General features: G+C 42.6%; 1 protein-coding gene across 2 annotated transcripts in view; it reads left to right on the forward strand.

The window, feature by feature from the left end:
- The first annotated feature begins 1277 nt into the window (after positions 1–1277).
- The window catches only part of PITPNC1 (phosphatidylinositol transfer protein cytoplasmic 1), an 88279-nt gene continuing 77552 nt past the window's right edge, over positions 1278–12004 (forward strand). The window contains exon 1 of one of the 2 annotated variants that reach the window (XM_084298752.1): positions 1278–1713. In XM_084298752.1, the coding sequence (XP_084154878.1) occupies positions 1666–1713 (48 nt within the window). In that variant the 5' untranslated portion in view covers positions 1278–1665. The remainder of the gene's footprint in view (positions 1714–12004) is intronic. The other variant, XM_084298751.1, reaches the window with a different exon arrangement.

Below are 12004 nucleotides of genomic sequence, written 5' to 3' on the forward strand. Positions count from 1 at the left end.
AAAACTCTGTACATCGCTTTGAAATGTACATTTGGAACCAATGAGGGGTTTTGCTCTTTCTTGTTATGAAACACATTTCATTGTAGACCCAAATTCATGTTTAACTGCCCCAAATATGGTATTTCATCACTTCTATCTTTGCAAATAATGGAGTTCTCAATGTTGGTGTCTTTTACCATTATCTATACAGCACTTTATGTTTTAATGTTGCAGTCACAGCGCTGCTGTGCAATACGTGCTCTATAGCCATTTGCTTACAGGAGAAGCAGCGATACAAATGTTTTATGATTTCCACGCAGTTATGTAAGAGTTCAGGTTTCTTTGCTAGTTTCAGAGTTCGGTTTGTGTGCCTATCAGGCTGAAGTGCAATAATGCTTATATTTCTTTTGGAGAAATACAATGAAAAGCAAGCACCTAAAATAAAAGATGTAACCAACAAACTAGGAAAGGGAAGGAAAGGACCCCCCGATGGCCCTGGCGTTGCTCCTCAGCGAGGAAGGAGGTGGTTTTTCGCCGAACTCCGTGCATGGCATTTGAAAGCCAGCAGCCGACACGAAACCCACTTTTATTTGCGTTGCAAAATCCGCCGGCCGACAGCGAGGCGCTGACCAGAGGGGAAATGGGTGAGGCCTCCACATCCTGCGCTCGACTCTGGCCGTGCCCTGCAGCCGGAGATGTCCTCGTACCGGGGGGGGGGGGGCTGCGGCTCTGCGGGGTGCCACTGAGCACCCCAAAGGGGGCACCTCGGAGAGACCCCCGCGGGGTGCAGCCTGGCCCCTCCGGGTTGTTTAAAGCCTCCTGAGAGGCTGCTGCTGCCCGGAGCCCCCCAAGTTCCCCCCTGGTCCCCCCCGGTTCTCCCCAGTCCCCCCCGCTTCTCCCCCTCCGGTTCTCCCCGGACCCCCCCGATTCTCCCCGGACTCCCCCCCACGGTTCTCCCCGGGTCCTCCCCTGTCCTCCCCCGGTCCCCCCCCTCCTCCTCCTCACTCCCCCCGGTCCCCCCGCCCTCCTTCCTGCCTCGCCGTGATGTCAGCCCCGCCGGGGCCGCCGCTGCAGCCGCTCCGTGCCCCCGGCTCCAGCCCCAGCCCCAGCCCCGGCCGCTCCTCGCCTCCGGCTCGCATCGGCTCGCACCGCACCGCCTCCCCCTTCCAGCATCCTCCCCCCTTTCCCTCGGCCCAGCGGTGAGCAGCGGGGAGCCGCCTTCGGAAGCGCTAGAAAGAGCCTTTGTCTGGCACCGCAGCCTCCCCGCCGCCTTTTGGGGGCTCCTCCGGGCTTTTCGGAGCCCCGGGCGGGTGTTGGCGGAGCCGCCAGGGGCTGCCGCTCTCGCACGCTTCCGACGGATGGCTCTGAGTGTGCGGCGGCGCCCGGGGTTGGGGTTCTTTGTACACAGCCCTGCGTGCGTGTGGGAAATTCACATGATCGCAGCCTGAAGGAGGAAGGGCTGCGAGAGAGGAGCGCTCCTGTCGGCTTTGCTTCTGTCGCTTTTGCTCCTCGCCCGGTCAGCCCTCCTGGATGGTCGCCTTACTCTCCTGCGGACACGCTGCCCAGAGAAAAGAGGCTTGATTATTTTTATTTTATTTTTCTTTTTATTTTTTTTTTGGCGTGATCATCGTGCAGAAATAACCACTTTTCTCCCAGTTTGCCGGTGCGCACCGAGGCAGCAGGAATATGCTCATGAAGGAGTACCGGATCTGCATGCCTCTGACAGTTGAGGAGGTAAGCTCCGCCGCTGCTGGCGGCCAGGCTCTCACCCACCCAGGCTTTGCTCTTCCAAGGCAAGTTGAGGTCGTGTCTGTTTTACCGAGCGGTTTTCCTTCGCGTAACAAACTTGGTGGTAGGATTGGCGGGAGAGGCGTGTTGTTATTGCAAAATAAAGGAATCCCGCAGGAACGAAGGTAAGTGAAGCGTATCGAAAGCCTTGTGGCGCCCAGGTGTTAGAACGATCTTGCAACCAGACCTTTAAGAAGGACCTGAAGCATATTGGCAAGGGAACACTTCGTGCTGAAATCCCGTGCCTCGTAAAGCGTTTGTCCGAAACCCAGATTCTAAAAATATCTTCACCTTTGCTTAAAATATCCTCGCAGATGGGACTGGCCTGAAACTCTGGCACAGGTAGGCTAGCTAGCGGTAATTTCCTAGTCAAACTTTTTTTGTCGTGTCAAGAAACAACTGAAAGTCAAACCACTTCTTGTCCCCATCCTAACGCCCACGTTTTGGGGTTAGGCGTGTGACCTGCCAGCTTGCTGCCTTAGGACAGCAGCACCCCCCCGCGATGCCCGTGCCGCCTACTCGCTTGTGCCCACAGACAGCGGGCCCGTGGGCTCAACAGGCAGCGAAAGGCCCCTCCGTGCTCTGTCGCCTGTCGCCGACATGGTGCCGGGCAGCGGCCCCCGAGGGCAGGCTCTTGGCGGGGCAGCGCCGCGCTCCCGGAGCCCCCCGAGCGCGCCGCCGCCAGGGGGCGCCCTGGCCCCGCCCCCTCTGCTGTGGCCCCGCCCCCTCGGTGCTGGCCACGCCCCTCGCGCTGCTTCGCGCGGGCGCGGGAAAGCTGCGCTGGCTGGGGCGGGGGGTGGTGGTGGTTAGCAGGGGTGCACAGTCCTCTGCCCCCCGTATTTATACCCAAATACATTCATTTTGCAAACTAGCTCGTGGGTTTTGTTTAAATGCCCACGAGCAAGGGTGTTGCTGCGCGGTGTGGTTTTCCTCCTTGCAGTGTGTAAAAAGAGGGCTCCTCGCTGGTGCTGCGCAGCAGTTGTTCGGACCCTCTGTCTGTCCCTGTCTTCAGATGGGGCAAATGAACAGCTTATTAAAATACAGAGTTTCAATCTCAAACAGGGGTCAACCTGCTTGTGCTTCTTCTGGGAGCAAGACCCAAAAGCACCACTTACATGTGGGTAAATAGGCAATGTTCTGAATTCAAGCATTTGTCCAACCCAGTTATAAAACACAATGTGATGCTGGGTGGTGTTTGTTCAATACAGAGTTTTACTTGGTTTTGGTGTAGTATAGGCAGTACTTTATCCAAGCCAGTTCCCGATGCCCTCAGGCTACCACACTTAGTTAATAGCATTTAATTATGTCATCAGAAGGGAACAGATGTATTCTGAAAAAATCTTGTTAAATAAGATTTCTAGATAGAGAAATGGTGGAAAATCTCCCTACACAGGAATGGCTGATGTGCAGTGAGGCAGAAGGTGTTGGAAGTCTCATTCTCGAGAACGTTTACAGAATTAGTAAAGATGCTCATGTATCTTGTAGGTTCCTTTATGTTGAATCATCCATCTAATCTAAGAGCTGCAGCTGAGATGACTTTGATGGACCTAGGATGTGTCTGGTATTTAGCATGAATTTCATTATTAATTGTAAAACTGACAAAACTTTAAAATTGTCAGACTTTTTTTGGTATTATTTATGTCCTAAAACTGTCCTGCAATGTATTTCTCACAGTGGTGCATTTTTGTGACGTCTTCTACAGTCTCTGAAGGTGTTACCTTATTTGACCTCTAGTTTCATACTGACTGCCAATAATGTATATTTTTGGGACTGTGCAGGTGAAGCATTATGCAGTCCTCAGGAGAGCATAGGGGCAGTGCTTGCCCTTCAGAAGCCATTTTGGTTCTGAGAGGCCCAAACTGTCTTCTGCAAGGTACTAAGTCACTCTGAAATTAAGTGAGATTTGGTGGAAATGAAGGTTATGCTTTTTCTCACAGGTTTGGCACGTTAGGCTCTGATCTGCAGTGGCACCTAGGTGCCTAGCTTGTAGCGGGAGTCAAGCACCTAAGTATTCTTGAGGTTATAGGTTTCAACAGGTATGTGAAAAATGCAGTTGTTACTTACACAGCTGCTTGGCTTCCCTCCTTGTGCTGACTTCCTTACTTGGGCTTTACAACTCTGTTTTTTCTGCTGTGAAAATTCTGGTTTTTGGCCTGTGCGCCTTACACATGCATTCAAAAGCACTTCTTCGAACAGCTTTCTTTTTTAGCACTGACTTACTGGTTATCCATAAATAGATAGAGATATAGATAGGTACCTATATAGATATAGATAGATACCTATTTATATAGATATAAATAGGTATTCCTTCTTTAGTTGGTAGCATTATATTGTCACCAAAACTGGAGTGGTTTCCTGTGCCATTTCTGTGCAAATAATCAGATCATGTAGACAGGAATTTCTGTACAGCTGGTTTTCCTTAGCTGCTGCAGAGGCTGCTTGGGGCATTCTTTCATTGATTCCCCTATTAGATAAGATGCTCAAATATTAATGGAAACCTTGTTTGTTTACCTGTCAGCTTGGATGTCAAGTGCTTTCTTGACAATAAAATATTTCCAAAGAAATGTTGATCGCTGACTTAACTCTTCCTGTGTATTTTATGCTAGGATACAGGAGGCAGCGGTGCATCTTAGAATCTATGATTTTGTCTTTGTTCCTCATCCATGAGCACCAAAGGCAGGTTGCTTCAAGAGCGCTTGCTGAGATGCTGTGGCACCACGCTATTGTACTTAATCAAGGCTGAGGAATACTCATTAAACTGTACTTTTATTGACAGTTCTTTAGGGCTGTTACGTATATATATATATATTGTTACAAGCTGCCCAATTAGCCGTGAAATAATTTGAGAAAGGAAATGTCATGTTAACTTCTAAGCAAAATAATAACAACTGCTGGAAGAATTTTGCAAATTAGGTCAGAATATAGCTGTTGCTTGAATAAACCAATAAGACTGCCAATTAGAAGTCACTCTGTACCTCATTTGTGGTACTTCTGGGAGGCACGAGTGCAAATTCAGTCCTTTTTGTTAAAACTGAGACCTCATAAATTACAAAAAGACATTCATTTTCATAAATACATAATGCAAGTATGTATTATGTATTTTCATCATACATAAAGCAAGTAAAATCTATTGCACTAATTGCTTAGGATATGTTGCAATCTTCAGCCCAGCTGCAATTAATAAAACGAGCCTGCCTCTTGATTATTTTTCTTCTTACATTTTCATTTATTAGTTCATTCTTACAAATAGCTCCATCATACGAGAGAATCTTATAATAGGCTACATTGTGTTTTTCTAAAGTATCATCTGTTGAAAACACATTCTTGAGCAAGTGAAGAGAGCGCCAAGCAATTGAAAAGAGCTGAGATGCCAAAAAATTCTCAGTCTCATGTCTCATTGCAAATCGTAGTTCCATCATATTTTTCTTCACGGGAAGGATTATATGTGGGGTGGGGTTTTTTTGTGCTTTAGAGCTACTTTTCTGTGAAAATGTAGAACAAATCTGAGAGGTTAGCATCTTACTGAACTTTTATTTTAGAAGAGATGAAGTACAGTGAAGTTGATGATTTGTGTGGAAAGTGATATTCTTTAGAGGAGTAGGTGGAAAGCCATTTTTGCTGGATCCTGTTGAAAATGGAGTTGTTACTGCTGTAAAATGCTAATAAAGATGCAAAGCTAGCTTGCATGTATTTCAAAGCTGAATATAAAATAAATGGTAGTGATAAGGTTGGTTTTTTTCTTGGTAATGGAGATGACTGTCAACGTTTCTTTTAGTTCAGCGCTATGTATGTATGGCTAGTATCTAAACTAAGATCAAAACAAACAAACAAAAACACCCAGAAAGGTTCTTCTTTCCTTTGTTCTTTATCTCAACCAAGATTATCTCTGCTGAAGCTGGTGGAATTGCTCCCATTCTATGCTTTAAATAAAAGCTAAGGCTGATCTGTGGGGGAGCGCTGCCTGAGTGAGCTATGCAGGAACAGCTGTATTGTCATAAATACAAACAAGCAGAGACCTGCAAAGGGTTCTTAAATGTACATCATGATTTACAACAAAAAGCCTTTCAACATTAACAAATTCTGGCCTTAGAGGTGTTGTGATCACTCCTTTAACAAACATATCCACTGTTTTAGCTCGTTTCAAAATTTCAAGCATTATGAATTCACCAGTGTGGATTATTTACATAAAATTATTTCAGCAACACGTGTGTAAACACTCTGTATTCTCTCAATCTTGTGTACGTTTCTTCTTTGAGACATTTCATAGTCTACTGCTTTGTGCACAAATGGTACTTGTTAGAGCATGCTTTGAATGAGATTTACAGCTCAATGAAAACATTTGAGAAAGCATTTTTATGCCCTGAGAGTTGCAGGTGTTACGATATTTGGACGTAACTATGTGTATGTATAATAGAAAAACCCTAAGTACAGTATAAAGTGTAAAACATTTTCTCAAACTAATTATCTACTGCAGGAAAACTACGTATACTCACCCTGTAGTTAATACAGACAGATTAAATATTGGTCAATCATGCATTTTTTTTAAATTATTTTCCTGCTATAACCAAGGAACATGTTTTCAGGAATATGCAAATGTATGGAACATCTGAAAAATCAGTATGTTGACAGTAAGGAAGAGGACTATGAACAAGCATGAGGTGAAGCAGCTTTTCAAGCTTGGTTCACTTTTAATTACTTGTAAATCAAATAGTTGGACCATGACGTGACCATGGCCTCTGCCTAGAAGGTTAATCTGGCAATTTTGAGCTAATGCTGTCCAGCAGAAATCAAGGCTTATTGTGCAATTTCATTCTAATTTAAACTATAAACAGCTAGAATACATCTATAGTCTTACACTGATTCCTTTAAAAGATAATCAAAGTGCTATGAGAAGCAACGGACTTTCTACTCTAGTTAATCATTCGTTCTGGATGTGCCTTACAGGAACACCAGATTTTTTACCTTCTATTCACGATTAATACTGGGGGTGCACCAGTACATTTGTCTGAGGAGTAGGGTTAATGATTGATCTAGAAAAGCTCTCAACGCCACTATGAACATCTTCCCACTTTTCAGAAGAAATCCTTGGTAAGGCTCTCTCCAGGAAACAGATGCACTCTGGACTTTGGGCGCAGCCACAGCTCCTCGCATCACCAGGCCTTTGTGTGACCTTAAACTGACCCAAAAACTTAGGGGCTGGAGAGGATCATCCCAACAGCATAACAGATGATACAGGAAGAAGAAGGCATCAGTAGTGAGCTTCCAGTACCAAACAAGACCAGCTATTTCATTTTCTTTTGACACAGATGAGCTGCAAGAATGAACAGTTGAAAGTGAGAATTGTGTTTTGATGTGGGACAAAACAAGTACCTTGCTTTCGCTTGGCCTTCCTGTTCCAGCTGTAGTCGCCTTTAGAGCTTTGAGAGCAGGGCAGGGCAGGTGTCAAATCTGCACTGAGCTCAGCTGCAAAATAGGAGACCGAAAATAACAAGTTTTCTCCTTCACTCACATTTGCACATTGCAGTACAACTCTGTGAAAGAAACAAGAAAACCTTTGTTCTTAAGGTTTCAGTGTAAATCATTAAAAACTCCTTCAGTGGAAAGGATAACATATTCCTCAAGGAACTCCAAACTCTGACGTACATCTCTCTTCATCTCTGTTGCTATCTCTGTCTCTCCCTGTCAACACTTGTTTTCTCCACGGGGTGTGTGTGTGTGTGTATATATATATATATATATATCTCAAATAATGCTGCATGTTTGATTTGGTGGCTTCGTTGGCAAAGTATAGGGCCAAGTTTTGCATTTCTCTTAAAAGAAAATGCAGCTCGATAGTGTTTTCTGTTTTCTTTTTGACATTTTCTAGCTAAAGCACTGTGATGTTATCAAGAACTTCCATGAACCATGTTTGTCTTTGAACCATAATGTAGATTTGGAAACTAAGGAGCAGGGAGAGAAAGACACAGAATGTCAATACTGGCTTTTAAAACTTAGTGCTTTCTGTTTTTTTGTTATTATTTATTTTCTGGGATGAACTTGCAGTTGCTTAGGGCACGGAGTTCTTGTAAGAGTTGATGCGAACTGTAAAGCATCAGCACTTTTGAGGCCACTTTTGTTTGTGTACCTAATAATGAACATAGATACTTGTATTAGCACCTTGAAGTTTGATAACTCTGGTATGTCAAATACATCTTCCCTTAGTCCAGCATGTTTAACTTCCTCATCTATCTAAATGTCAGTTTAGAAATCATGGTTATACCAATCTGCATGTGCTTTTTGACTGAGTGCACATGTTAAAAATGTTAGGAGATTAATAGCCCTTACAATTTTTTAGATTATAGGAAGAAAAAGATTGCTGTAATAAGCAGGAAAGGTTAAAAAATCTATTTTCCTTTGTGAGTATTCAGTTTTTATCTGGTAGGCATTCGTATTGTTTAAATCTGCTAGAGATCATGTTCCTTTGAACGAAAGACTGCCTAGTCAGGTAACAAAAAACCCATAGCATATAAGGATGATTCATTCACAGTATTCTGCTTTGTGCCTAGTAGACTGACAAGTATGTTCCCCAGGCTGTCCTCACAGAACCGACTCAGTACAGATGCTGAAATGTATGCAGGCTTTCCATCCTGAATGTCTAACACACAAGCAACCATTAAATACTGTAAGGATGGAGGTAGATAATACACGATCTATCTCGAAATATACTCAATAACTGTGGGTGACAGATAACTCTATGTATCCTTGCTCACAGAAAACTTCTTTATTACTTACATTTTTAAAAATAATTTTTTCATATATTTCATCCTTTTCTTCTTTGGTTCATAGAGCATCTGTCATGACCAGCAGTTTATTTTGTAGCACTTGATGCCTTGATCCCAAAATGAAGCAAAATGGCATTTCACACAAATTTGCTATGACAACCCTCATAGTGAAGTGAAGTCTTACTAACTTTGCATAGACATACTGTGCAAAGTCTGCATTTGTCCAGAAAATAAGGAGAAAAGTGCTCCCAAGGATTGCTGACTAGGTTTAAAAAGCAGTGAAGTAGAGGTAATTTAGATTTCATGTTGGCTTTGCTGATGGATTTATAGTCTGTAGGTGGGAGAAACTAGACATGAACTTAACTTGCTTTTATATATAATGCTTTTAGTCTAGCCTTAGTCTTGTTTATCTCCTTCTCAGTTCATCTTCTATTCCCAATTTTGGTTATAAGTGATCAGCCAATTTTGAATCCTTGGATAGGTATTAAAATACTATTTTTGTTTTTGTAACGTATAATGCAGAGTGCTGAATTGTAGGAATGACATTTTAATGGCTTTTCTTGGAAAAAATTTCTCTATCTCCCATCTTTTTCCTCTTTGTGGTCAGAAAATGCTGAAGCAGTTTTGGATTCTGTTAGTATTGTATTTGTATGGTTCTAATGCTGGCTTTACAGTGCACACGCTTAGCTTTTGCGTATACTTGTGCAAATACTTAATTTAGAGCAAAAAGAGTCATGTCCTGAGTCACATGCATAAATGTTTGTAGGTTGGGTTTATGAAAAAATTGTTCGTATGCTCACCAGAAAATTCATGGTTGCTATTTAGGAGCTTCTACGTGTTTGTTCTAAGATTAGTCTTGCCTAAGTGATTAAGGAATACGTAGGCTCTGTGGGAATTGTTTTCTGTGAGCATGCTGAGTATGCTTTATTTTCCATTTCATCACACTAAATGTCATATTAGGTTTAATGTGCTGCCCAATTAATGACAACGTTTGACTTTTTTTTCAGTAAAAATGTTATTGCAGTGCATGACAAAATAATTATGTGATAATGACACTCCAGTATAACACATACTGTTGCTCAATTGCTTGATTAACAGTCATTCACTGATGTCAGAAACACAATTAATTGTGGAATATGTTTTCAGCTTTTTGCTCTCATTTTATATAAAAGTTACTTAAAAATATAAAAATAACCCTTTGTGCTAGTGTCACCATGTTACTTGAAAGGCTACCAACGTATGCTGTGGATCAAACATTTGTATTTGTCAGAAAGAAAAAGGCAATAATAATAATTCTATTTTATTCTATTCTAACTATTAAGCTTAAATATTATACAAGCCAAGCTGGTGCTTTTCCTGGTTGTACGTAGAAGGGTTTTTTAAGTAGTCTTACTGGGTAGACCCTATGAATGTACTACTTAGTCCTAGGAGATTTTCTGAAAGATGCTTGATAAATTTATGCAGCTATTTATCTGTTGTTTTTTTTTTTTTTTCAGGTTTTCTTTGAAATTGCAAGTTAGCTGACCTTGAAGCAATAAATTATTAAATAAATTAATCGTACAGTGACTTGACATAAGCCAAATGAAGGACATACAGAAACATAAGAAATATATACAAGATTAAGTATACAAGCCTTAAGTAACCAGGCTGCTTCTTTTATTGTGTAGACTTGATGTAAAACTTCCTTACATCACTGGATGAGCTTTTGTTTTGCTTCACTCTGCGTGTAAGGAAAACTATTCAGCAGAATTCCGCCCTCAGTGATACCACTGAGAGATCCCTCCCTGATGTCAGAGAGGCCAAGATTTCACCAAACGTGTGTGAGAAAACAGCACATTTCTAGAACAGAAATGCTGAGAATTTTTCTGTTTTAGTTGCATGCTGTAAATCTGAAATAATTCCCCTGGCTGCAGTTGATCTGTTCCAGCTTTATACCAGTCTTATTGAAAGTAGACTTTAACCAACAGCTGTAAATCGAAGGAAAACTTGTAGGTGTCTCAAATCTGTGGTTCTCAACCAGAAATCAGGCTGACATATCTAAATTTTTATCATTCTTGCCTAACCTAAAAGACATTTTCATACAGCCAGATTAAGGCCTCGGATTTGTGTATAACCTATGACAATGTCTTGGGGCCTACACGGAGTAAAATGGCCGCTGTCCTCATGCCACGCAACTTAGAAGTAACATCATCTCCCTCAACTTTCAACCCTAACTTCTTAGCATCTCCAATTCTCCTTTCAATATCCCAGTGCTGAGGCCTTGGTCAGGCTCCCGAGTAAGGCAGCTCGGCCAACACAGCAGGCGGGCGGCCAGCTGGCAGCGAGGCGCCGCGTACAACAGCAGCCTCCTGCTCCTGCCCTGCTGGCCCAGGCACCAGGAGCTGCACAGCAAGCTCCAGGCTCCAGCAGTTGGTAATTCAGCTCCCCTCGGGGTACAGAGCCTGGGCCCAAATCTCAGCACTCCATGGGTTATTGCAGATCTTTGCACCCAGGCCGAAGCTAAAGAGAGCGCCGAGTTCAGAAATCTCTCGAGGATTTGAGAGGGTTGCTGAGTTTATTTGCATTTGTAAACTGTTTGCTGCTCGGCCAAGCCCATGGGTTTTTTGGCTTTTAATTTTTTTTTTTTTTTTTCCAGGAGTGATTCAGTATAAAAACATGTTTTCCTATATTGAAGGGACTCTGTTATACATTTGGATAGAAAGTTCTTTCTATTAACTTCAGTGGAAGCAGAGTAAAGCCTGCTATTAATTTTTTTATTCATTTTTTTCCACTGTTTTGCTATTCCTTATTTTCTCCACTATCTCTGCTCTTTTGTTGTATGAACATGAACTCACTCAGTCAAGTGATGCCAAACTTCTAAATCTATCTTGAGTGGGCTTGAGATGAGGCAAACAACATTTTAGTGGAAATGTTATGTCATAGTAACAAATGCCTATGGATTAGTTAGTTTATTTCCAGGACTGCATGGGCTATACATTGCTATTTATAATTTAACTTTCTCAAGCAGCCACGACTGTGTTTATGTTACCATGGTGTTACTTGCCATACTTGAGGGCGGATAGTAAATGCTATAATTGAAAATAGATACTCCCACAGAAATAAGTGTAACAGGTGGTTATGTTTTTATTTAATCGTGCAGCAAGCATAATGCCAGTTAAATGTGGATACCTCTAATCCTGCCTTTTCACAAAGATTTTTTTTCAGGCATGTCAATTTGTCTTTAGTGGTCAGAACTGGAGTAAATAACATTAGTGACTTGTGCTGTGGCAGTCTGAGGAATGCCAGTGACAATCAATGAATCTTCTCCACTGCAGGCTCCAGAAAACAAATCTTCCTATGGGGAAGAAGAGCAGATGCTCTCTATAGGGGGTGTCTATAGCTCATCCTTCTTCTGGGAACCACAGCCTGAATAAAGCTTGAATTCCTTAAGAGTGTTTGAGGAGCAGTGGCTGCTGTTTCCATATGATTTCCTCATA

The sequence above is a fragment of the Netta rufina genome (genome assembly GCF_964035555.1).
Source record: "Netta rufina genome assembly, chromosome: 19".
Lineage (NCBI taxonomy): Eukaryota > Metazoa > Chordata > Aves > Anseriformes > Anatidae > Netta > Netta rufina.